Source organism: Miniopterus schreibersii (assembly GCF_964146895.1).
Source record: "Miniopterus schreibersii genome assembly, chromosome: 16".
Lineage (NCBI taxonomy): Eukaryota > Metazoa > Chordata > Mammalia > Chiroptera > Miniopteridae > Miniopterus > Miniopterus schreibersii.
In genome coordinates, this window is record NC_138116.1 from 20,184,761 (window position 1) to 20,212,732 (window position 27,972).

Below are 27,972 nucleotides of genomic sequence, written 5' to 3' on the forward strand. Positions count from 1 at the left end.
TTTCTTAAAATCAGACTAACACACCTCTTAAATATGAGTGACTAGATTACTTGGTTCTGAAAAGTGAAAACACTACACTGAGCAATTCCCCTCCCTTTCTCCACAAGTCCCTAAGGCAGTATTACAGTTGCCTCTTGACAGCCAACATTTCAACAGAGGGGGGCTGAGGGGAACTGGAAAAATGAAAAGCAAAATTAATAAATGTAATTGTAATTGATATAGGCAGCTGCCACTGTGGCAAACCAAAGCCTAGTCCGATGCCCATTTTCTTCACATTTGCACTGACATCTTCCCAAGCAGACGGTAACTACATTCTTGAAGGAATGTGCCAAGACTAGGGTGGGGAAGGCCCAGACAGAGTGGACAGAATGCACTTTGCATCCAGTTGCCTTAGGTGGTACAATCGATTAAGGACAAATACCCAGACTATGGAAAACCCACTAGCCAAAGGTAACTAGAAAAGATTAAATGCATAACCAGTGCAGAATAACTGCGAGGCACCAAGACCACAATCCATCCAGCCCATTTTCCTCCTCTCCATCCCTGAATGGATCTGGGAGAAAGCATTAATAACAGCACTTGTCAACTGCTTCCCTGGAACAAAATGACAAAACACACGGGTTTTGTTTTCATTATGGTTCTTGGTGTACTTTATTCTCCTGCTGTCTAGCTAAGCAGCCCACACAGGACAGAAATGGGTAGCACTGAGGAATGATCATTTTTCTCCCCAATATTCCTGCCGCATCCCTAAGCCTTGACCAAACCCTGTCTATCAGGAATGGTTAGTATACCCTCTCCCCTCAAGGAACAACTAAAATTTAAACAAGGCATTAGAGGGCCAGGTCTCTTCTTAGGGCTTAAGAGCTGGTGCACTCTATTCACAATGGAGCGTCTTTTCTTCAAATACCTGGATTTTTTTTTTGTACACTGGTTCATAGATCGGCACTTGACTTTGAACCTGGCACCAAAAGGCACAATATCTGATACCCTGTACAAGAGCTATTAGAGATGCTGCCATATGGATGGGCAAAACTGAGCTAAACCCACTTATGAATGGAAGGCTTGAACAGGGAGGGGGAAATGGCAGAGAAATACATTAAGACCCTATTTTTTGCTAGAATGAAAATGAAAGTGGGAATTTAGTTTTCAATCCTCCAAATACTAGGAAGCATTTAAAAATCTTCCTTGGTGTTTTTGAAAGCAGCATATTCAAAATGCCAGCAAACTCTTCTAATAACTGCAAAACCAGAAGAGGACCAAAGCTCATCAACATCCCTTATTGCTGAAAGATTCTAAAACCCAAATTCAGGGTGCCCTGTTCCCTGTGTAAAAGGGAAAATAATTAAGTCTGATTTATGGTTATCACAGCACATCACACTTTTAAAAAAATATTAAAGCGTGTGGCCAGGGGAATGTTTGACACCATTTTATTAATCTCGAACTTCAGTGGAAAAATATAACCTTTTTCAAGTGCCACTTTCATCACAGGAGTTCTAGTCTATATACATATATATATATGTATATATATACTTAAATATATACATATATATATACACATAGTTGGTTAGTTGGTTTTGAAGTGCAGCAAGAGACCAATACCGCATTGCAGTCAATCAAATAAGAGAACAGAAGGCCAAGCAGTTTCCAAATGGTTATTTTATCACATTGTTTGAACATTAAATTTATCCTTGTTTGCAATCCAAAATAGTTACCTGAAGTTTGCTGTGTGTGTGTGTTTACTTTATTGTATATTTGTTTTCTAAATTCTTTGGCACAATTTTCTGAGGGTGTTCAGACTGCCTTGATACATGTCAGAAGAGAACTTTTCTTTTGTGCTGCCAATCTGAGCATTTAAATTTTGGTTTGTTTGGGTTGTGGCTTTTGTTTTTGAAGTCTGCATTCTTTATTTGTAACAATTGTATTTGTATTTTTTCTATATCCTCTAACTCCAGAGCTTTCTTTTTCTCCCCCCTCCCCCCAAATTCTACATTCACAGTTGAACCATATTATTAGAAAAGGCGCCTTGATGAAATAGATCAGGATGGGAGCTCTGAACATTCGTCAGTGTTTTCCCTAAAAGATAATTAAAAAACAAAACAAAGAACGAAACCTAAAGAGCGTCTTTCCCTTTTTTTTTTTTACATCTCTTGTGCTGCATCAGTAGACAGAACTTCGGTTAGTTTTATGAAATGCAATGTCTAACCCCTTTTTTTCTGGGAAAAAGAAACTGCAATGACTTGAAGTTGAGAATGTGGATACCGCCTCACTCACACACACTCATTCTCAGACTGTAAAGAATCCTTCACCCTCCTTTTAGCTGACACACATACAGTACCGTGTGGCAAAGGTACACCAAAGGTGGGCTCCAGACCCAGGCTCCATCTTTCTTATCAGTAGCAAAGGCCAGGCTGCCTTTTACAACAAAGCACCACAGCTGAACCCAGTCCCTCCTCCTCGCGCAAACTAGTCATCCCACTCAACACCGGCCTAAAGACAGAAAAGCTAGTGCTAGCCTCTCCTGGGAAGAGACAGCTTTTCTTTTTTTTAAGCAAGTAAATCCATCGTTTTTTCTCTCTTCCAAGATGGCCGACGTTATGGTTTTCTACGAAGTCAGTGCTTACTTAGCTCACTAACAGCACTGCTGTTGGCGGCTGCGGCTGCTGCTGTGGCAGGATTTTCAATGTGGTGTGTTTTCAAGCCTCACTCACTCATCCTCTCATTCCCAAACATTCAGCATCCGTGCACACTCCTCACTTCCGGGTTTTTCAAAAGATTGGAGATTTCCAGTGGGGGTCTCAGGTTATCATCCCAATGGTAACAGATCTAAAAACAGATGGAAAAAAGGTCAATCTTTGAGATCAAATACAGCTGGTAGAGTCAAACATCTCTCTGATTCCTACAATTAATTGCTCAGAGGCCAGAATGGAATTTGTCGACTTTTCAAGGACTGATTATTTGTCTTCTCTTCCTATGTGCAATTTACCTACTTTCATTAGCACCTACATCAGAGGGTGGGAGGGGAAGTAAAAAGATAAAACTCAAAATAGACAATTTTACTGAGATCTGTAAAGTGAGATAACTGAGTATGAGAGGAAAATAAATTAAAACTACATTGCCAGGCAGGACACACACAACTCTGACTTCGGGCATCTTCTGTAGAGCTAAGCAATGTCCAAAAGCAGTGCAGTCAAGAAAGAAAAGGGCATGGGGAAGGGAATAGTAGAAAAGGGAATTATGGGGAAAATGCCATTATCGATGACTTTATTAAGGCCCAAAATAATGTGGGAACTTCAGTGAATTCTAATTATATTAGTCCTGTTCATCATCACGAGGAATAAAATATTTGGCTCAAGGAAAGACTGAGGTTGTCTGACCCTTCCACTAGCCACTGGAACAAGGCTTAGGAACAAAGGCCCAGCTCAGAAGCACATATATGGGAAAAGAGTACAAAACAAAATACCAAATGAAAGGCAGTCTTGTCAGAACAATCTAAATAAAATGCTCCCTCTCCCCAAGAAAGTGCAAGAAAGAGGGCAGTAAAGACAAGCTCTTACCAAGCTTGGTTCTTCAGTTTCCTCAGTTCTTTTGTTGCCCATGTAGCAAGGGTTTTTGCTTTGTTAGTCTTTGATCTCCGTCCTTCAGTTAACAGTTCATGGATCATTGGCCTAGCTTCTACTAATTTCAGTACATCTTTCCCAAATGCTGTACATAAGTCCCTGTACAAAATAAACACATCTGAAAATGAGCTCCTGGCCTGGTACGAATATTATGTACTGAGCCTCCCAAACCAGTGTTTAGCTAGCTATGAGTTTCTTCTATCACCCACTTTTATAAACCAAAAGAAATCTTATAAATACTTAAATCCAACACCTGCCCTAAACAGATGAAAAACTGAGGTCTTACAGAGGTAGAAAGACTTATTCAGGTCACTCCACAGTTACTTCACAGTAAAATGTGAACTAGAACGCAAGTCTTGGAGCTTTTCAAGACCAATATTCTTTCTTCAAATGCCTCAGGAACACTTAATAGAGGCTAAGCAGGCAATTCTGACCAACATCAGAATATGGGATGGACAGAGATCTGATGCTAGTTTTATACCTAAGAAGTCACTTTATAAGGAGTTTAGTGGGGATATTAGAAATCTGGAGGGTCTGAAATGAGGCTCAAGTTAATGTCTTGAATGAATGATCATTTGTGAAAACTCAAAACATGACACCATGGGTTCTATGAAAGAAATCTTCTCTGTACCGAAGAAGTGGATAATTACCATCTAGTCTACTCCCCCCAATTGTTTTTACATGGCTTCTCACTTCCCATCAGAAGTTAAAGTTAGCTACTGGAAGCGGGTATAACCTACCCTATCAGTCCAGCAGCACAAGCTACGACTCCGTCTGTATGATCCTCATCCCCAGCAATGTGGTCAATGAAAGACAGAATAAATTCTACTCTGGGTTGTACGAGCATCACATCCGCTATAAAAGAAAGAGATGATCTGGTAAACTTGTCCCACATCTGGCAGGACTACACCCCATTTCAAAATTTCCAAATACTCTAATCCCACAAGGCAGGTGTCAAGCTGCAGAATTAGTTGCATATAATTATACCAAAGTATTATTTCTCAGATTAAGGTGCCATTTCTCAAGTCAAAAGAAGTAGATGTTCCAATTCTTTTAAGCTGACATAATAAAGAACAAAGCCCGTGATATCAAAGGGATAAAGGACAAACATCTCCTCAATCAATAATAGAAACATCAGGTGATAGAGGAAATCTGATCCCCTAATCACTGAATTCAGTTGCAAGAGGGGTTGGGGTATGGATCAACAACTGTCACTCACGGGTGCAGCACCAACAGCCTTGCTGTATCTCATCCCTTGTAATGTTCAAGAAATGGGAGACAAAGTAGCAAAGGAAGAAGGAACAGAAATAATAAATCTGTACTCTCCCCCAAAGCTACTTGCTTCATTAGGGCCCAGTTCCTTTTTCTCCCCTTCCTTTAAGCAATAGATCCTAGTTTGTAAGTAAGCTACAGATTGAAAGACACAGCCCATTTGGCTAACTGCACCCTGGACTATGTAAATTTGGTTGTATACTCAACGGTGTACGTTCTCCTGGTCTCCCTTTAATCCCTGGACAATTCCGGTATAGGCTTCCAAGCAGCCTTCCCTTAGCTCATTCAGATAATCCACCATGTCATAGTCTGACTGTAAGACATAAAGAAAAGAATTTTCATCATATTGATCACTTTTATAGTATGCTTGTCAAGAGTTCTGTTCCTCCAATCAGGGTTGGACTGAAAGATAGCTTTGAGCTTACCTTGTCCACCTGGGCTTGGGAAGCCTGCTGAAGAGTATTCAATACAACCTCTAGGTATTTTTTAAACTCTCCACCAATAGCAAGGGCAATATCACCAAACACTGACAGGATCTGTGGCTTCACAGACCTGTGGACATTTTCATTCTGACAAGGAAAAATAACCAGGAAAAGCAAATTATTAAAGGTCACAATCTGTTCTGTCCAAAGACACAAACTTTAAAAAAAAAAACCAAAAAAAAAACTACTACTATGCTGGGCAAATACATACAAATTAACAATGGTTCTCTCTGGATAGAGGGAATATATATCTACTTTTCCTTGGCATTTTACTGGTTTTCATCCCCAAGTTCCATGCATTGAGCATGCATTTTTTAATTTTATAATTTTACTTGTAGAATCATCTTGTGAAAACAAACAATTCCTTTCTTCATAAGCCCACAGCCAACATTCTGGGAAATTAAAGCTCCCTATCATGGATCTTGGTGTTTAACCATCTTTCCAGCTGATGAGTTCTTCAAACGCTGGTAAATTAGATTGTGTGTGTAGACACTCACCCCCAAGTTCTCCAGCAGAAGCTGCATCACCTCGTCACAGAAAGGTAAGATGTTGGATTGCAGGGCACGGCACAAGTCTCCCACTAAGCCCACAGCTGCCAAACAAACCTGCAAAGCAGCAAAAAAATGATCTCTCAAACAGAAAAGACTACCTGCAAGCAGCGGTAAGGCATTACTTTTACCTCACTGCTGGTCCTTTACCACTTGAACCTAGAGTCAAAGAAAAAAAAAATCCTTCCTCTCTGAGATTTAACAAATATGGCAGGAAGAGAACTAAGACTATGAGATATCATTAAGAAAAGACAATATTCACTAGGGATGGTAGTGGCTAAGGCAGGTGGTTAAAAAAAAAAAAAAAAGCCCTGCTACTCAGGCACTACTGTTTGGGTACCTCCAATATCCTGTTTCTCACTGACTACTTTTAATTCAGACACTCAGAGAAACAAATAAAATTGCTCAATTCTTGGGTCGATACAGAGGGAAGAACCACCTGTGCTACAGGAAACTGAGTTTGTGCCACAATGACTATCAGGTATAAATGAGAACATAAATGTATTATAACTGATCCTTGAATGATGTGGGGGTTGGGGTTCCAACCCTGGCAAAGATGAAAATCCAGGCATCACTTTTTCACAACACTGAAGTACACTGCAATGGCAACAAAGGTAGCCATGAAATTATATTATTATTTTAAAAATATATCTTTATTGATTTCAGAGAGAGGAAAGGAGAGGGATAGAGAGAAAGAAACACCAATGATGGGTGTGTCATTGATCGGCTGTCTCCTGCACACCCCCGACTGGGGATCGAGCCTGCAACCCAAGCATGTGCCCTGACTGGGAACTGAACCATGATCTTCTGGATCCTAGGTCGATGCTCAACCGCTGAGCCACGCCCGGCCAGGTGAAATTATTACAGTAATACAGTGTGTGCTTCAGTTAATTTCATAGTTATTTAATACTGCATCTTTATGTTTACATTTCTCGACTGAATGACACCATGTACAAATCTGTGTACATAAGTTTTGAAATTTTAACTTTTCATAATAGACTTGTTAAGTTTTATGATAGTAAATGATAAAATAAAATAGTCTCTACGTTTTATGCATTCATGACATACCAAATTTTATTTTAATTTTTCAATATTTCTAAGCCATGGGGTCCGTGTCTGAGTTAAAAAGGCCAACTATGTTTTAAAGTGCACAGCCTACCTGGTATTCAGCATAATTTTTCAATCCAATGCCCAGGAAGGGTTTAAAGGCCTCCATGTACTTTAGGAATTCACCACCCAACACTGTAAACAAACAAACGATTACTACCACAGGATATCAAAGAAATGGGCAAAAATAACCATCTCAGCTCTCCCAAAATATGTTCACTCCACTCAACAGATTAGGTAGAATGTGAGTTAATTACTCACTTTATCATGAAGAGATTAAGGCTTCCTCAAACCAAATTTTAACTGCCGAAAGGGCCTAGTTCTTGGGCCCTGGAGATAATGCCACATTGCCACAGAATAGGATCTCACTCTGGCTCAACCAAGTGGTATGGCCCTGAAGGAATGTCAAAGTTAATTTGAATTGGCTGGGCTAGCAATATTGCCTCTTGTCTACCTCTTCTGATTGTAGCATGTCCTCTTTGGAAGCCAGCTTAAAACTGGGTCCCCAGGCAATTCCATTAAGGACTTACTTAAGCTAGTCAGGAAAAGCAGACTGGGCTTCATATCCAAATCAGCCACTCCAGGAGCCAAAACGAACTGCTATGTTCTGTTATGGTGGTCACATGATGCCAGATCAATTAGGGATATGCTCTTTAAGCTAGAAATAGGTCTGGTCCTCAGGGGAGTGATTCTCAGGTAATGGCCTTAGTAGTACACCTTACAGGCTACCTCTGAAGAAGCATTCCAGGTTTCTAAAGTGCTCTTTAATGACCCTTCAAAGAGTCTTTAAGTCTGACATGGCTTCCCCAAAGCAATTATGCGTAGTGAGATATGTAACAACCAGAAATTCTTAGAACTCACTCAGTATTTCATTCCATCCCATACCAGGCACTATGATGTGTCAACCCAAGTCCAAAGTGTTACAACCCAAACAGCAGGTACCAAGTGCCAGGAAAGAAAACAGTAACCTTTGCTTCCTCCATCCTGATAGGCGTCAAACCTCAATAAATCAAGTAGACTTTCAGGGAAAAAAGAAACCTGATACACATGAGGTAGACATGATCCCCGCCCCCCCCCCCCCCAAAGTTATCAAGAGTTGCAAACTGGCTCCCCATTTAATTCAAGGAGAGTGAGTGGCAAGAAATCATGCACAGATTTACAATTATGTTCATTTGAACTTTGAACTGACTCACACTGCAGTAAATGAGAAAACAGAACTATGCTTTCCACAATAAAAAATTCTTCATGGCCATTGTAGCTCTTGCTTTCTAAAAACATTCCCTGCCGGATTTTGGCTCACTGACCTTCCACTAGTGTGCTAACTGCCATTAGGGCATCCTCTTGAACTCCCCCAGACCCAGCCGTGCTTTGGAACATCCTTAACAGGGAGGCCATGACGACATCAGAGATCTGCAAAGCATCTTGATGTTGCACTTTCCGAAGAACATTCTGTGAAATGAACTAGAGTTCAGGATCTGTTGATTCCAAACCCTCTAATCAGAACTCGGTACCTTTTTAAAATCAAGTAAGTCCCCTGAAATTTTTTCTCATTTTTAAAAAGCCAAATATACCTTTTATGCTCAAATGTTTTGATAGTGCAAATCATTTCCAACATACGTTCTAATATCCCTTTTATTTCCCAATTCAGAACACAAAAAGATGATCTTCCATGGTGCATAAAACAATCTCTTTTCCCCTCCTCCCCCCTTCCACTCTCTGAAAATCAATGGAAAAAATATCCTTGGATGAAGGTGAAAGATCATGTCATAGTAGCCTTACTCATAAAACAAAAAAACCCCACAACCCTTCATATATCCTAATTCATTTACAGGTAACGGTCAAGAAACATTCTTGATAAAATGAAGCCAACCTGACCTTTCCTAATTTAATATTTCTCCAACTTCCCTCCTTACCCTTAATTTGTCTCAACTAATGTTACTGAATCATTCCTGTATTTGATGAATAAGGAAATACCTCAACAGTCATAAAAAAATTAAATTTGAAGAAAGAGGGGAGTTCACAGGTAAGATTACCTAGTAAGCATCACCCAATACTAAAATATAGTACCAACCTAAGCATCAGACAAGTTCCAGGGTTTTCCTGTTCTTTGGTAAAAAAAAAAAAAAAATCCTCAGCCACTGCATGACTTGAGTCATGAATGAGAAATGACATTTTATTTTAATTATCCTGTCCTTTCAGAAAAAGTCTACTGTGAACACTAGGTACTATAAATGATATAAATTAATAAAGTTCCGAGCAGCAACTGCTGTTTCAAAAAATGACAGAAACTCAAGGCTTTATTTTTAGCTGGGTGAACTACAGCTGGGAACCAAATCTGACTGGGCTATACTTGGAAAACCCAATGAAAATCAGATTAAAAGTAGCCCCAACACAAAACAGTTATAAAGAGGCATTCTTATCAGTCTGCCGAGATCTTGCTTCCAGGTGTATCCTGTTTGACTCAAGTAAATTCATAAAAATTCAAATAAACAAAAAACACCATACAGCAGGGAAGACCATCATAAACCAAGCAGTTTCCTTCCCTACACTGTGCAAAAGACAAATTTCGTCTTTATGGACAGAGAAAGGAAACTTAAAAATTATTCTCCCAATCAATCACAGACCAAGTCATTTAGAGAAGAGCTTCTGATCAGATCATCACCATCTATACCATTTCAGAGTTCTGGGGGTACATAAACTTGTTATCCCAGGATATGATTCTTTTCCTTGGAGAGAGTGATATGGCACCATCATACCTGAAGAGTTGCACAGAGTAAAGACTGAAGGTCATTGAACTGGATCCTATCCGATGTGCTCTGGATATGTGACTACGGGGGGGGGAAAAAAAATCATCATGTTCTGAATAAACACCTTTAAATTTTTTTGTTAAAAAATACATTTTTATTGATTTCAGGGAGAGGGAGGGAGACAGAATCATCAATGATGAGAGAATCGTCATTGATTCGCTGCCTGCTGCCTCCTGCATGCTCTCGACTGGGGATCTAGCCCCACAACCCAGGCATGTGCCCTGACTGGGAATCGAATGGCAATCTCCTGGATCCTAGGTCGATGCTCAACCCGAGCCATGCCCGGTGGGCTGAATAAACACCTCTTAAAGAGGCTCTAGCCCAGCCGGGCGTGGCTCAGCGGTTAAGCGTCGACCTAGGATCCAGGCGATCGGGGTTCGATTCCCGGTCGGGGCACATGCCCGGGTTGCGGGCTCAATCAATGACTCTCTCATCATTGATGTTTGTGTCTCTCTCTCCCTCGCCTTTCCTCTCTCTGAAATTAATAAAGATATATTAAAAAAAAAAAAAAAAGAGGCTCTACTATGCTAATGTAGGGAAGTAAATAAAATGTAACACATGTGCCCTGGCCAGGTAGCTCTGTTGCTTAGAGCATCCTACCGATACACCAAGGTTGTGGGTTTGATCCCAGGTCAGGGCACTTACAAGAAGCAACCAAAGAATGCATAAACAAGTGAAACAACAAATCGATGTTTCTTTCTCCCCCACCCAAGTGAATAAACAATAAAAAACAATAGAACACATGTATTAGTATATTTCACAAGCCATACAAATTTTAAGTGATAACACTTTTTTGCATAAACCTTATATCTTTCTGAAAAAATATATACTTAAATACTATAGAGAGAACCCCCTTGAAAACAAAGCTACATGTTAGAAGTACTGCACCCTTCCTGCCAATAAGCCAGGAATGTCCTAAGTCTAACCTCCATCTGAAGCACTTGCTGAAGTCGTTCCATAATGACTAGAGTAGTTTTCTGAACTGCAGGGTAACAATCCTTGGCACTGTTTTTCACAATTTCCATCAGAGATTCATATGCAGAACTCCTCAGGTTGTTCTGGTGTCCATCAGGTCTGTAAAGAAAATATAGCAAAAAGTTTAAAGTTCCAATTGAGAAAAAACAGAGAAATTGTTATAATGTAGATACTGTCTCATCAAAAATAAGAACTCAGGACCTGGCTGCTGTGGCTCACTTGGCTGAGCGTCATCCTATGCATCAAAAATTCAATTCCCAGTCAGGGCACATATGCAGGCTGCAGGTTCAATCCCTGGTTGGGGTGTGTGTGAGAGGTGGCCAATCAATGTTTCTCTCTCGCATTGATTATTGTTTCTCCCCACCCCCCCCCAATCAGTAAAAATATATCTAAAAAAAATAAAAAGTAGCCTGGCCGGTGTGGCTGTGGCTGAGCACCGACTCATGAACCTGGAGGTCTCAGTTCAATTCCTGGTTGGGGCATGTGCCCAGGTTGCGGGCCCCATCCCTGGGGGGGGAGGTGTCCATGCAGGAGGCAGCTGAACGATGTCCTGCTCTTACATCGATGTTTCTCTCTCCCTCTCTCTGAAATCAATAAAATTAAAAATAAAAAATAGCCTGGCCAGGCGTGGCTCAGCGGTTGAGTGTCAACCTAGGATCCAGGCAATCAGGGTTCGATTCCTGGTCAGGGCACATGCCTGGGATGCGGGCTCGATCAATGACTCTCTCATCATTGATGTTTCTATATCTCTCTCTCCCTCTCCCTTCCTCTCTCTGAAATCAATAAAGATATATTTTAAAAAAATAATAAAATAAAAAAATAAAAATAATAAAAAATAGCCCTAGCCAGTTTGGCTCAGAGCTTTGGCCCATGGACTGAAGGGTCCTAGGTTCAATTCCAGCCAAGGGAATGTATCTCGGTTGCAGGTTTGATCCCTGGCCCTGGTTGGGGCATGTCCAGGAGGCAACCAATCAATGTGTCTCTCTTACATCAATCTTTCTCTCTCTGAGAAAAGCAATGGAAAAAATGTCCTTGGGAGAGGATTTTAACAAGTAAAATTTTGTTTCAACCATTAGAAGAAAAAAAAAGAACTCAGAAACCAGTATGGTGGTAGACCTACTTGAGTTTGGCAACAAAATAAGGCAGGAAATAAATTTTCAACCTTTGAGCCAATGGCTATGTCCATTATGGTCTCCAGACTTGGTTAAACTTTAGAATGACCCTTTTGGAAACGGGCTAAAATTATAGGGAAAAATTGCCCTAGCCGGTCTGGCTTTGGGTTAGAGCGCTGTCCTTAGAACTGAAGGATCCCAAGTTCAACCCCAGGTGTGTGTGGGAGGCAACCAATTGATGTGTGTCTCTCCCTTTCACTCTCTCTGAAAAGCAATGGAAAAAAATCCTCGGGTGAGATTAAAAAAAATATATATAGGAAAAAATGAGATTAAAATAATAAAGAACCTATGTGGACAATTAAAGAGGCTGCCTAAATAGCTAAGGAAAAGGTATCTAAATTTTCTTCATTCATCTGTGAGAAATGCCTTTATATATAATCTTGAACAGAGAAGTAGTAATGAACTAGGTAAGCCTGGAAGAATTTATACACAACCCTCTTCCTTAATGGCTTCTTTTAAGAATGGCTTTAGTAAATATAGCTCACACAAAACCAAAATAAATCAAGGTTGTCCCCAATTTATAACCCCTTGAGACTACATTTCAAAGCTCATTTACAAAACAACTGCATTTAATGACAAGTTCTGCATCCAATATCATAAATGGCAATTAATGACCCCATGTGGCAACTAGTAACAAGAGATACTAGTTCTCTTATACCATAATCAAACAGTCCTGATAACTGTAGGCACTGCAAAATGAAGGAATCTCTCCAGATTAATTACTCTTTAAGTACAGAAATGAGACCATTTTCTGACTTTGTATGCTAAACAATTCTAGTTACATTTCTTTCTCTCTCTTAAATTATAGGAATCTTTTAATTCCTATTACAATGTTTCTATGATTAGGTTAGATAGCCTCCTCCCACCCTCCCCAGAAGGCAGGAGTCAAATGCAAAGACATCTAGTAACAAGTTACCTATCTGTGGTCTCCAGAAGCTTCTGAACTATGAGTTCAAAAGAAGACGACAAGCAATACGTAGCTGGTTCTTCCTGATCATCAGCTACGTCTGCAGCTTCATAAGCAGCTTCAGCCAGACTAGAGAAAGCCTTAAAAACCAGAGAGAGTTAATACTAGCCCTGAAGAGAACCCCACCCCAGGATTACCTCATTTTTCCTTAAGATACCTTGGGCAGTGCTCCTCTCCCACTGATCTAATACATCAATGCTAGTGAATCTTCAACTTTTTCTGTCAATGTCATCTCAAAACATTTTATAGGGATCCTTAAAATTAAATGTTTATTGTTTGTCCTGCCCAAAACTCTCTAAGCAGCAGAGCACTTTCACCTACCACAAATGCCTGCCACTTCTACTTCTAATCACAGAAAAGCTTTTAGCCCCCACTCTTTTCCTCATTTGAACTTCCTCCCCCACACCCCCAGATGTCCCTAGTGACTGAACTACATTCAGCCTATACTGACTCAGCACTTAGACCGCCTACCTTCCTTTCCTCTTGCCCCCTTCTCAGCAATTGTACTTTTTGTAGCCAGCAACTCTCTAATCAAAATTTCTTGTCCCCAAGCAACTGAAGGAAAAAAAAAAATGAGTCCAGATAGTTTTCCCACTGGGTTAGCATGACTGTTCTAAATGGTTCAGGAACCAGTCACCATGAGTCAACAGCTCCTACTGGCTCATGCAATTAACATCTCCCCCACATTTTAATTGAAGAAATTAGAAAGGAGATGCTATTCAGAAAAAGCCTTCCAGTGAGGCAAACCCATTTCTCTCCCATACCTCATACTTCCTTGCCAATGGTTCCTCCAAGATCCTTATCTCACCAAGAAAAGAAAAAAAATCCCTTACCCAGCACACATTTGAAGCCACTCTGGGTTCAGCACTGAGGCCCTCGATCAGACACTGCAGCAGGGGAGTCAGGTAGACATCATTGATGGCAGCTTCAGGGAGCAGTTCACAAATTCTGCCCACAGTCCATGCAGTTGTATCTCTAACAACTACACTGGGGTCTTTCATTAATTCTATTAGGGTAGGCATAGCCTGAAAATACAATAGTTATTAGCAAGGCAAAACAAAGATTAAAACTCATGTTGACTAATATCTCAGGAAATTCTGATGGTTAAGTTTTAACTCAAAATATCAAAACAGTTTTGTCATTTTAAAGACATACTTGTCTAAGACCCAGTAACATAATAAAAGTAAGTAAAAAGAAAAGTGAAAAATTCCCTCTCTCTTCACCAAATCCCGGTATACAGTTTTATTAAGGGTTTGGTATGAAATTTTTAGCAAGCAGACCTTACTAAATTACTTGGGTCGAGATTCCAGGAAGTAGCTGTGATGGCACCTGGCTACACACTGAAAGGTTCTGTTCTGTATGTATTAAACTAAGATTTCAGTCAATTTTAACAGTGTAATAAGTATGATATTTCCATAAAAGTTCTTATTACATAAATGGCATTTTGTCCTAAGGACAGAATAATCACATCATTAAAAATTATAAAGAATGTTTATAATACAGCACTAAGAGAAAAAACAAGTTATAAGACTATTTGCACAGTAAGATCTCCATTCTGTTGCACATATATGCATACTGGAAAAGGCTGCAAGGATAAATACCAAAGTTTGAATGTTATCCCTAGGCAATGGGATTATAGGTGACTTGTTCATTTTGGCCTTTTTTGCATTATCCAAAAGTCATATCTTTTGTAATTAAAACGAAAAAAAAGTTAAATATGTTTTACCCTTTATTGTCAGCAAATAGCTATCTAGAAATAACCTTTGTGGATGACTACTGACGGCTTTTAAAATAAGGGCACACTTTCAAGCAAAAAATTTAAATAAACAAGCAATATCTCACTTCCCATCCCAAAACTTCCTCAGCTTCACCTGTATAACTAGTGGTTTGAGCTGATTGGGCTCTGGTCCTTCCAAAATACAGCCGAAAGCCATCACAGCTGCATCCCGGTACCGCCAATCAGGGTTCTTGATGTGTTCTTTAATGAAGGGTAGGACATGGGGGACAATGTCATCTTCACAGCAGGTGGCCAGAAGCATGAGGCACACCCCGGCCGCTTTGCACGGGTTCCAATCATCATCATCATCATTTTCATCCTGAAGAAAGAGTGTAACACTACTTAGGTTTGTTTAAAAATCACTTTAACTCACAAGGTACTCCAACTATTCCCAAGTGTCATTAGAACTTAAGCTTTAGGGATGGAAATAAAACACAAAACCTTTGTATTTTATTCTCGTCCACAAAGATTCATCACAGCACAGACTCTGTTAAACAAGATCCAGATGGAGGGAAGAGCCACTCAAGTACCACACAACGAATGAGATGAACAAACTTCAACTACATGAACCAAGAAGGACGATCTCAGACTTAGAGAGCAAAAGGCAAAACAAAAGCGTGTATGCTGTATGATTCTAGTTACGTAAGTTCAAAAACCAATCAAAATTAATCTATGGAGTTAATGCCTAGAAAGAACACATGAGGAGGTCTTCTGGTGTGCTAGTAATTGTCATATTTCAATAAAAAGTTAAACAAAAAAAGGTTCCATTCAGAGCTCCTGTGAAATCAGAATTTAAGTTTTATCTTTTCTTATTGTTGCCATTCACATACATAGTAGTTTAAGGCAGGATGCCTATGCAGTTTTAGGTAATTACCTACCTAAAGAATGATTTTTTTTTCATAACAAGAAAAGCACAACCAAAATACACAAAAGCAAAGACACTAAGGTCAAAAGATAAAAAATAGCAACTATAAAACTGAAAGATGAGCCCAGCCGGGCGTGGCTCAGCGGCTGAGCGTCGACCTAGGATCCAAGCAATCAGGGTTCGATTTCTGGTCAGGGCACATGCCCAGGTTGAGGGCTTCATCTCCAATGATTCTCTCATCATTGATGTTTCTATCTCTCCCTCTCCCTTCCTCTTTCTGAAATCAATAAAGATATAGTAAAAAAAAACAAAAACTGAAAGATGAGATGAAATTTTAAGGGAACACCCAGTCCATTTCAAACCACACACATCGCCACTTATCTTCTGAGATTGAAAGAGACATGTACCTCCTTTAAACAAATTACATTCTTGCGTACAATGACACTTTGCTGGAAGTTATAGCACTGCTGCCTCAGAGCACTGCCAACTCTTTGGTAACATTTTGCATGCACCAGAAGAAATGAGGCAATAGAAACAATTTTTCTAAACACCTCACCAAGGAAAACTATAAGGCAAAAATTCAAAAGGGAATGACTGCAACCAAGATCCACTTCATATAAAATAATTTCTGTATTTACTCATTAGATCCAAGTCCTTTTAAAAAATGTTTTTATTGATCTGATAGAGAGGAAGGGAGAGGGAGAGATAGAAATATCAACAATGCTAGAGAATCACCAATCAGCTACCTCCTGCACATCCCCTACTAGGGGATCGAGCCCACAACCTGGACATGTGCCCTGACCAGGAATTGAACTGTGACAGCCTGGTTCATGGGCCAACGCTCAACCACTGAGGCACACAGGCCCGGCTAGATCAAATAACTCTTGCCTGCTGGTGTTGCTCAGTGGTTCAGTGTGGACCCACGAACCTGGTTCAATTCCCAGTCAGGATACATGCTTGAGTTTCAGGCTCCATCCCCAGCAGGAGATATGCGGAAGGCAGCCAATTGATGATTCTCTCTCATCACTGACGTTTCTATCTCTCTCTCCCTTCCTTGCTCTGAAATCAATAAAAACATATTAAAAAATAAAAAGTACTTTATAGCACTCAGAGCAGTACAGTATGTGGTTCATTCCTGATCAACTGAAAAGTTCTCCTTTACAAACAACTCAGAGCCTAGAGGATCTTACAGATCTAGCGCAGTGGTTCCTGAGTCATCTGTATCAGAATATCTAGCTGAGTTCCTTCATGGAAACTGTTTCAGAGCAAACCAACCCATAACAAGGTTTCACAGCTTACCTGGATAGAACTGGACGAGAACTCACCTGTTTAGTTAGTGTCTGTGTGAGGATTGGAACCAGGTACTGTAGTGCTCCCTTGGCATAAAACTTGCTGGTGTGCTCAGGGGGCCGTCCTTGTTCTGCTGCCTGAGGACAAACATAAAGCAAATTCTGGACTGCAACAAACAAGCTATGATACTAAGGCATACAGTGAGAGCTGCCCAGGGGTCTGTATAGAAATATGTGGAACAAACGGAAGCATGTGCTGTGATCTTTGAAGGCATTTATTTTTTGGTCTACTTCAGTGAGATTATTTAAGGCCTTAAAGGACCAGAGCAACCTTAAGAATTACATTCTTTCTTCACAAGCTCAATTCATATTAATGCAATGTCATCTACGTGACCTTAAAAATGCCAAAAATAAAATTTTGTTTTTTGAAGTACATAAAGAAAATCAAGATAGGAAACAGAGCTTGAATTCAAAGATTGCAAGTGCAGAACAAACACCTTTTTCTATACCGAATTCCTTCACTGATCGATTTCTACATCCCATACTTACATTAGAACTTCCAAAAGGAAATACTATACAGATAACACTTTGTTGAACTGTAATTGCCTGCTGCCCCCTAGTGTTCACAGTACTAATTAAAGTACTTAAAATAAATCATCCCTGACTGGGAGAAACATGAGATGCCACATTATTGATCCATCTCCCTAATAAGGGGCTTTGGCTAGCAGAAAAATCAAAAGTTGTACAAATGGAAATACCCTCTAAGTCCAGTTAGAATAATAAAGCTTTCCCAGAGGCAAACAATCATATCCACAAGGGAGATATGTCCCAAAACCCAGTCAGAGTAACAGCTCTCCCCCCACAAACCGACTCTCTCCCAGGCTCACCTCTGAAGCCTCAATGGCCAAATCCATTTCCTCATCACAGACATTGGACCAGAACTCTATCCCTTGTAGGGCCACTTCATCAATGTCACTTTTCATTGCTTCAATTGTGATCTTAAGAGAAAAAACATGACAACCCAGGCCCCAAGTAAGTGCTGGTTCAAGTTAGACCCCTTCTCTAACCATAGACATTGAGGTTTCAAAAATGTAGATTTATAAAAGCTAGGTCTGAAATAAAAGGTAGAAAACACTCTTTTTATCATCAGAGATAACACAAGCTTTCTTGGCACACTACCAGTGAACTAAAACATAACATTGCGATTCAAGAAGTTTCCTTGATTTCATAATTGAAAGTAAAAAATTACAGAATTGACAAAAACAGCAACTAAGCACGATGGGCTTTGCAATTAACGACACGCTCAAACACATGAACTAGAAATACTTACTGCAAAAAGAGCGGGACCCATGTATGTCTCCATGTACTGATAATACAAGGACATTATTTTCACCAGATTCTGTAAGGCAGCCACTCGTACCTTTCACAAAGAGCATATTAAATGGTTTACCATTCAGTTTAGTAGCAAGACAATCTGACAAAAGTAACTACTTCAAATGGGTCAATAACCTAAAGGGTCAAGCTAGGTACATTTGGGTTATCATTCCCCCATGGAAGTGCCACTCAGACTAAATGTTACTTCCACCTGCTTCAAGGGTCAAGGTTTAGGTTACAGCAATAGCAAAGCTGCTTCAACGGCTACACTGGAAAACAATCCATTGAATAAACTATGGCAATTAAATAGTAAGGTGGATCAAAAACCATTTCTCCCTTAAACCCTTTTCAAGATGTCAACTTCTATTATGTTAACTTTCCAAGTCCTGTTCTTCCCGCTTCTCCAACATTGGAGAAAATTTCTTATTGATCAAACCTTATTTCTGAAGTCACCTGACTCCCAATATTTCAAGCTACAATGCTCAAGTTGGCATTTTCTAGGAAAGATGAAGAAAAGACAGATTACTTACCCTAGTATCTGGACATTGTGTGGCTTCACAGACCACCTGCATAATAAAGTGCCTTTCGGACTGCAGAAATAAAAGACAATTAGAAGAGTATAAACCAGATATATGAAGATTGCTAGACTATCTCTTCAAGAAAAAATCTTACTCCCTCAGGAACCCACACAATCCTGGACCAATCAAGCAGCTTTACCTTGCCCGGCCAGGCGTGGCTCAGCAGCTGAGCATTGACCTAGGATCCAGGAGATCATGGTTTGATTCCCGGTCAGGGCACATGCCCACAGGTTGTGGACTTGATCCCCAATAGGGGATGTGCAGGAGGCAGCCGATCGATGACTCTCATCATTGATGTTTCTCTCTCTCTCCCTCTCAAATCAATATAGATATATTTAAAAACAAAACAAAAAACAGCTTTACCTTGACATAGTAATGGCACTATGAATGCTACAAAGTTTGCCCCCAATGTCTACTATGACCTGCCCTCAAAGGAGGTCCCTAATCTTTTAATCCTCAAAATGACCTTCACTAACAAGACTTCAGGAAGAAGATAGAAAAATGTAGGTCACAGATTTTAAATAAGCATGGCTAGTTAAAAACAAAAAAAACCCACCTATAGAAGGAAAATCTGTTTCTTTGTATTTAAAAATTAAGAGAATTAAAAACATCTGCTTTGTTTCAGAGACAAAACCGGTTTTCTGGGAGGTGGCAAACCCACATCAAACGTGACAAGATATAGGAGAACAGAATAATGAACTTTATTTGCTATCGTCCTAAATCTTCTGAAATCTAAAAGGAAAACCCTTATTTTCTAAGCAATTAGAATTTCAGTTTGCCTTGGCCTTCTTTTGACCTCCCCACTTTGTCCACTGTAAGGCCAAGAAATGGTAAAAAGCCCAGCTAAAGTGTCAACATATATACAAAAATACTTTCAGACCATATGATCCAGCAATTCCACTTCTGGGTATATATCCAAAAGAACTGAAAACAGGGTCTCAAAGATACATACACCCATGTTCATAGCAGCATTATTCTCAACAGATAGAAGGTGAAAGAAAGCACCTCAAATGCCTATTGACAAATGGATAAACAAAATGTGGTATATACATATAATGGAATATTAATCAGTCTTAAAAAGGAAATAGACACGCTACAACATGCACGAAACCAAGACATTATACTAAGTGAAATAAGCCAGTCACAAAAAGGCAAATCAAATACTGTATACTCTACTTATATAAGCTAAAGTAATCACAGAAACAGAAAGTCAAGTAATCAGAAACAGAAAGTAGGAAGGTTGTTGCCAGGAATGGGGGAAGGGGAAAATGGGGAGTTTAATGGAAATAATTTCAGTTTTGCAAGATGAAAAAGTTCTGGAGATTGGGTGCAATACAATGTGAATATACTTAACACTACCAAACTGTACACTTAAAAGTGGTTAAGGCGATAAATTTTGTTATTGTCCATTTTAACACAATTAAAAATAAGTAAATGAGAAAATACTTTCAGGCAAAATAAACTGTTTATATATTTTCAAAAGCACAGCCCAATTTCTTTTTTTTTTTAAATCCTCATCCAAGAATGTTTTTTAAAAATTGATTTTAGAGAGAAGAAGGGAGAAATGGGGGGGGGGGGGGGGGGGGAGAAACTTCAATGTGAGAGAAACGTTGATTGGTTTCCACCTGTACATGCCCCAACCAACTAGCCCAATTTCTGTAATTAAGGGGAAAAAGTCCCAAAGCACACTTTGGACTGCAAAAGAAAAAACCTAAGCTTAGAAACCCTTTAGGTCACATTATTCCCAAAACCCTGATAAATGGCAAACACCCATTCCATGGCCACATCTCACACAAGTGTTAACTAGAATAGAAATGAATGCTTCTAAACAAAACAGTCCTTTCTAAATCATAAACTTAAAAAGCCCCCAAACCTTTCATTTAACTCTCACCTCTCAGCCTCTGAACCTACACCTTTTTGTCAAAAGGAACTTACCTCTTTGTCAAAGTTTGCTTTGGTGAACTCCAATGAGTTCAGGAGTGCATTAGTAGCTGCTAGCTTCACATTATTACTAGGCTCTTCTTTCCTCATCCCCTGGATTATGGCAGTCAGGATCTCATTGGATTTATCTTGTAGCTGCTCTGGGTCCTGAAACGAAAAGTGCAGTGAATATAATAATGAACTCATGACTAATCAGCAGTTCTTTTAAGTTTAAGTGTAAAATCCACTTGAGGATTATAACTTTCTCTGATCTTTCACCACACATTTCCAATTAGGGACAAAATATCCCAGGGACTGGTAGTCCTAAATTGATCCAAAACAAATTAAACTCATCAACTTCATCTCTGACTTCTTAGCATGATTCTAGGCATGAGGTAATACCACTTTCCCATTTTGTGCAAACGGAAATGACAATGTGGGTTTTTTTTGCCCCCAGACCACCTATACCCACTGAAGTATAGCTTCAGAACATCTGAGGGAAAAGGATCAACACCTAGGCACACATCTAGAGAATCTATATCCATCCATGTCAAGTGCTATGGACTTCCTTGCTTCAAGTCTGTGTATCAAAACAGATACGCCCCCCCCCCCCCCAAACACCCAGACACCAAGAGTGGTAATCTCAGCAGCCACAACAGTCCTAGGAGGGCTGCATTTAACATACTGTGTTGTGGCTCCAGTGACTAAAACAATTACAAGAGCTGGGAAACTGTTTCTATAAAACAGTCAATGAAAATCTAACAAAGCATCCATGGTACACTGAGGATCTTGAGAAAGGGATCAGATCATGGATGCTCCAAGATAAAGAATATCCTTAAAAGACTAAAGTGTATCTCTCTCCAAACACATGGATTTCCACTTCGAGTTTTTGACCATCAAGCCTCTTAATTTTAGGGCATGACTAACAATGTGAGGATAAGTTAATTTAGGAGTCTAAATTAACAAATACAGCAATCTTACTTTCAAAACACTTTGCAGTAGCTTGGTTTTCTTTATGATACAGTAAAAATAATCTTCAATACCATGCACATAACAACTAAATGAAATTATAGTCACGTATGTTAGATAACACGAGGCAGCACTTACGATATCTTGGCAAATATAACCAATAGCTTCCAATGTCGACTCTTTCATGTGCTCTGTGCTGTTAGGGTTTGTGACATTGGCCACCAGCTGAGGAATGAGTTCTGGCCACTGGTTCACTGGGATCTCTGCACAAGCAATACCAGCCACACACTGCGAGGCAGAACTCGGCCGGTAAGTTTCTGTGCCCAAAGTCTGCAAAACCTGCACGGACACACAGAAAGACAAGATGAAAGATATCAATTTCTAATACTATTTGAACACCTTTTATATTCATCTGAGTTTTCTATAACACAGAAAAGTAGAAAAAAAAAGCCAGCCTGAATAGCAACACCAGCAAAATCAACACTGCCTCCCCCATTTCCAAATGGGATTCTCCAAAGCCAGGAAACTCACTTTAATGTTCAGTGCAAGGTAGAAAAGCACCAGATAGAAAGGAGATAGATTCAAGGTGAAGGAGATAACAAAATTCATTTTCTATGTCCCTTGCTGGTGGTCTAATGGAAGGATGTTCACAGCCTTGTTTTGTGGACAGAAAGTGTGAGATTTTTAGGATGAAACTAACTCTGAGGCACTCAGGTGGATCTGATTCACAGTAGATACCGGTCTCACCTGACTCAAGGAAGAGATTTTCCTACTCATGAAATGTGTAACACACCTTCTGGTTATTGACAATTTAGCACCCTGGGTGACTTTCATAGAAAGACCTTAGTCAAGTAACATTACTAGATGCAGACATAAAGTTACTGATGCTCCCAACACTTAACTAATCCTTATTTAACTTCCAATCTGGAAGGATTTGTTCTGTTTCCCTCCAAATCAAAGAACTGTTTTCTCCACCATCAACAGATACCAAGTACTAGTCAGGCCAATTAAAAGGAAATCCACTTATCATTAAACATGTCTTGTTTGAAATGGTAATCATACAAGCATTTATGTACAGGGTAAAGGCACAGGTAAAGGATGAAGCCACAAGGAGCCCAGGGTTAATTATTACCATGATCAGCTTATTCAGTCAATGAACTCACTAAGAATCACCAGTCCACTCAAAAGGCAAACAGTTAACTGTTCCTGGCATGAACACAGAACAAAGAGTAGCTGCCAAATATTCAGGCCAACTCTGCTGACTGGGTCAGGTCACTTAGTATCCTTCTTTGTAGCTAATAATAATGAACTCCCCATCTTTCCCCCTTATACAGTATACTCCCAACAGCTCTACCCAATAACAAGCAGTTCTGATTCTAAATAAAGGTTTTGCTCTCTAGAGCATCTAAAGCTAGAATGCACTTTAACAAAACTGTATGTCAAAAGTCTAAGGGAAAGCCCAGCTGGGTAGCTGAGTTGATTAGAGTGTTGTCCCAATATGCCAAGGTTGTGGGTTCAATCCCTGGTCAGGGCACATTACAAGAATCAACCAATGAATGTATAAGTGGAACAACAAAAATGTTTCCCTCTCTCTAAAAAATAAAATAAAATAAAAATAAAAAATGGCAGGCGCTGAACAGGCACTAACCCAAGTCTAAGTAAGAACTCCAGTGCAGGGTGCCTTTGTAGTAAACTACACCACCTCCTAGAACATATGAAGAGTACTGAACCCCATCTACCTTTGCGCCTAGCTCCTTTCAAACTGCTTCAAGGATTGCTATTATTTGAGGTAATTTAGAGGCTCTAAATGTCCAACTCCGGAGTACTGAGTTTTTTGTGTGTTTTTTTAAACTAGGGGTGACCCTAGTGATAATACTCAATGACCTGAAATAAGAAAAATAAGGAACTAGCTCTCAATTGTGTCCAAGACCCAGATTTCAAAAACAAAATAACCACCAGCACTGAGAAAGTATTAATTACCAAATGTTCTATGAAAGGGAAAAGGTCAAGATAATCGCTAATTTTTTCTTCATGCATAAGAGCTCAACAAATTCTTATTCAAATTTTAGAAAAATTCTGGTGTTAAGAGTGATGCGACAAAAAAAAAAATAAGTCAGTTACAGTTCCAATTATGTCCTATCTCATTTTGGGCACTACAGTACAGGCATCAAGATTTGCAGTGATTGATGGAATAAAATTCATTTATAACAAACTGCTGAAGGGTGGATTAAAATGTTACTACATAAGCAGACTCAATGTGGATAGAAATAGTTCTATGTATTTCAAAGATGATTCAAAATAAGTTGTCTTTCATAACCTAGTTCCTTGTCATGGGTACATCCACATAAGAAAGAAGTATGTAACTAGAAAGAGAAGGTATTGCCTAAAGGGGTAGGAATTTACCTAATGCTGACACCTAGAACCAGGAAATGGCAAATGTGATGTGAATAACCTAACAAGCACACATGAGGACCCCCCACTGGTTTCCCCTCAAATACCATGGACCAACGATGCTTGACATACTCTCTGTGCCTTATACATGTGGGACAGGCAGCTGAAGAGCTTCATTTAAAAAAAAAAAAAAAAAAAAGGCAAAGCACATCTGTCCATATATTCTGAATCTTTTGCTGAACCTAGAAATATGAATTTCTAATTCAACCAAAAAAAAAGTCACAGGAACTCTATGATGCAGAGTAACAAAGTACATTCAATTTTCCACAAAATTCATCAGCCTACTCTAAATGCCTTGATTAAAAGCCAGATGTTTCTAAAGCAAGTTTTCCATAACATGTTAAATATTTGATCAAAGCATCATTAATGTCAATATTGTTTCATAAACTCTTTGGGCTTTCCTGAAAGGCCCAAGAGATGATTTAATTTCCCTTCTGACTCCACAGAGCATGCTTAAACCACCGAACGAGAACTATCTACAGCAGAATTTCAACAAGAGCTGGGTGCTGTCCTACCAGAAGGATCACTTGGGAAGACAGTTTAAAAATATCCCTGAGTCTCACACTACAAATCAACATTTCTGAAGGGAGCTTGAAAACATACTATTACCAAAGTCCTTAAGGGAGTCTGATAACCCAAGTTTGGGAACCATCAATTTGTATACTATTCCAATTCTCCAGAGTAGAAATTCTAACATCTAACTAAAGTTTCCTAAACTGCTGCAGTCTATCTCAGTTATCTGAAAAGAATTCCAATCCATTAATGGGAGTAGACAAGCTGAACTGAGACAAATCAAATACAACTTAAATCTTCAAGTGAAGTTTAGGTACCAGAAAGCTATTATACCATCAGCTCTATCCCATGCAAATGATAAAAGAACTAAGGGAGATTTTTCTTGTTCTCTAGGCTACATGACCAAAAAGAGACGAAAGTTACTTACATAATTCTTGACTTCCCGTCGAGCATTAGCATCAATAGCAAGCCACCTCTGCTGATACTGTGCCTTGATATCTGGATCTTTAGATGTCAAAGAGTTCTTGATTTGTAGACCTGCTGCAACTCTGGCAACCTGACTGTTTCCTGGATTTGCTAGCACTCTGGACAGTTCCACAAGGAAAGTGGGCTGTTAAAGAGAAGATGCATTGGTGAATAAAAATATCTCTTGAGAATTTGTCAATTGAGGATAGCTTATGAAGCACCAACACACTGGGAAAAACCTAATTTTTTTTAGGACCTATCACAATATCGCAGAAGACTCCAAAATACTACTTTAAGACTCTTGTAAAAATGTTGTATTAAGGAAGTCATCCATCTACTCATGCAGCCTCAGCACTTAACAAGTTATGGATTTTCCTAGCAACATTCTTCTTAGTGCCCAAATCTTCACATTAGATCCCCCAGAATTAAAGCAAGCTTGACAATCTTAGTCAGGATTTTTTAGAATGTATCTACAACAGCACCTGGTACTCAATACTTATTTGTTGAACAAATGAATATATTAATGAATATGTTAGAATGTAAAATTTTTTTCTAAATTAAAAAAACCTTAGTCCAAAAGGAATGATACTCAGGGTGGCTTTTGATCTCATAGAAGCAGGTAATCTTGTATGAGTGGGAAATACTTAGAAACATAAAACAGACTTAGGAAACTAGTCCTCTACTTCAGTTGTGAGCATTCATCAAGTGCGGAACAATGAAAAAAGCAGTTATAGGGGCAAAAATGATAAATACTTAGACACTGTCATGGCAAATGATTTTATATTTAATAGCCAACAGTTAACACACTAACGGCTCTTACACAGTTTGGACTTGAGTTGTCCACTAAACATAGTGGATTCCAAAAAGCACTCAATGTTTTCTAACATAGAATCCCAAAACTACTCCCTTTAAAATTTTTAACACGCATTCCTCTACCCTGCAAAAAGCTTTGTCCAAAAGCTTTTCTTTTCCTGAAAAGTTAACAGGAAAAAACAAAAGCAGATAGTTTCTTACCACTAACAAGTCCTGCAATCACAGCAGAAGGTAACTCTTTAAAAGTTTTATTAACTATGTACTACTAAATAACGTTAGGAATAACATAAAAGGCTTCTTGCAAATTAGCAAAAGCAGAAACAGGAATGTGCTCCAAATGGAAATATTATTAATCTATACCAGTGGAAAAAATCTTTTCTATGGAAAGTTAACGGCAAAAATAAAAATAAAAAAATCACTCAAGGGCAGTTTATATAAAATAGCCTTGTCACTATTTTTTGCTTACATTATTTGCCTAGTTAACCCAAAGAAACACATTTGGTTAGTGTTATTTAGACCTATTACATTTAAAAGATGTCAAGTATGATCCATCTTTCCCTTTGCTGCCCCATTCCCCCAAGATGAGAGGGACACAAAAGAGAAGCATTATGGGCACAGGAGATTTCAACCAATCCATCCTAAATTTTTATGCACAAGTCCATACTCTTCATTTTTCCTGTACCCCTTAAATTTGAAGTTATGAAAAAAACGAGTAACTTTCCTCTGTGATTTCATCTGGAAACAGGCCTGATCTCAAGGGTGAGCCTCAGCCTGTTGTCTGGGTACAGAGTCTCTACTCATCGAATAAAAAAAACTAAAAAAAAACAAAAACTGAAAAGGAGTAATCTGGCAGGTAAGGGAGAAATATTGTCTGAACGGGTCAAGAGGCACTGGAGTGCCAGACCTGTCTATGAGCGCAGACCAAGGAAGATAGGAAAGGGTAGAGCTGAGAAGTAGGTGGAGAGAATCACAAGGGCCATGGGACAGGAAGCAGCAGCCGGCCCGGGTCGGAACAGGACGGGTAGCTGGGCTCAGAGCTTCCACATGGCCCCTAGGCCCGGCTCCCCCACCCCCACCCTTGCTGAACACGCAGCGCGGCGCAACCTAACTTCCCTTCCCTCCCTTTTTCTCCCTCCCGCTGCACCGCCGCCCTCAGGCCGCGCGGCGATTGGGCAGCAGTCACCCCGGCGCGCCGCGCCATTGGCCAGCTGCCGGGGCCCGGGGCGGGACACACCCACCGGCTTCCCGATGGCGGGGTTAGGTTGGACCGGGTGGGGGGAAGGGGGACGGGATGGGGCGGGGTGGGTTCCCGAGGCCTGGGCCTCCGGGAGGGCGGGAAGGCCTGCACGCAGGGGATGGGGAGACATAGGAATGGGGGCAGGCGGCATGGCACACACCAGGTTTTCCACGGCCGCATGCTCCAGGAACTTCTGCGCGGCTTCCAGTTCCAGCCGATCTGGGGGAAGAAAAGTGGGAAAGGGGACAGGGTCAGAGGGGCTAGGGCTTCCCTTCCCCCCACCCAGTCACCTCAGCCCGACCCCCGGCCCCCGCGTCCTACCCGGAGACACGGTCTTTTCGAGGATGGTGATCAGCTCCATGGCGGAGGTGGCAGCGGCTATTTCTCCTAAGAAGACGGTCCGGCCTCTGGGGCGGCGGCTCTAACTAGGGATGGGGGTTGGGGGTCGGGTGGGAAGGGAGGGTGGGGTGGGGGGCGGGGGTCACCACCAGCCCATTCACCGGCTCCCTCTTGTTAGTCGCTCTGGCTCCCCCTCCTTCCTCCTTTCGTTCTTTCCTCCCTCCTAATTCGCTGCTGGCGGCGGCAGCGGCGGCGGCAGCTGCTCCTCTGGCGGCGGAGGAGGGACCCCGGGGGCAGCTCAGAGCGCGGCTGGAGCTCGGGTGGCGGAGGGAGAAAGAAGGAAGGAGGCAGTAAGTGAACGGCGGCTCGCTGGGAAGGAGAGAGAGGGAGGGAGGAAGGCGGAGGGATATTCGGGCCGGACCTCTCCGCGGCGGC

At 40.4% G+C, this 27,972-nt stretch overlaps 1 protein-coding gene across 2 annotated transcripts; it reads right to left on the minus strand.

Moving 5' to 3' along the window:
• Positions 1-1,638: 1,638 nt before the first annotated feature.
• KPNB1 (karyopherin subunit beta 1) lies at positions 1,639-27,972 on the minus strand (the record flags this gene model as incomplete). 2 transcript variants are annotated; one of them, XM_081161081.1, is made up of 22 exons in its annotated part: positions 27,520-27,972; positions 27,359-27,417; positions 25,111-25,293; positions 21,858-22,058; positions 20,766-20,918; positions 18,783-18,842; positions 18,209-18,298; positions 17,766-17,876; positions 16,915-17,016; positions 14,819-15,043; positions 13,781-13,972; positions 12,897-13,027; positions 10,760-10,907; positions 9,783-9,854; positions 8,331-8,475; positions 7,079-7,161; positions 5,869-5,976; positions 5,315-5,458; positions 5,097-5,202; positions 4,358-4,472; positions 3,555-3,716; positions 1,639-2,823 (listed from the first exon to the last, which is right to left on the minus strand). In XM_081161081.1, coding segments are annotated over exons 1-22 (2,631 nt in total). In that variant the 5' UTR covers positions 27,560-27,972. The 2 variants fall into 2 exon arrangements, with proteins under 2 accessions (XP_081017207.1, XP_081017206.1); XM_081161080.1 differs by lacking the exon at positions 1,639-2,823 and having other exon boundaries at positions 3,551-3,716; positions 27,520-27,643.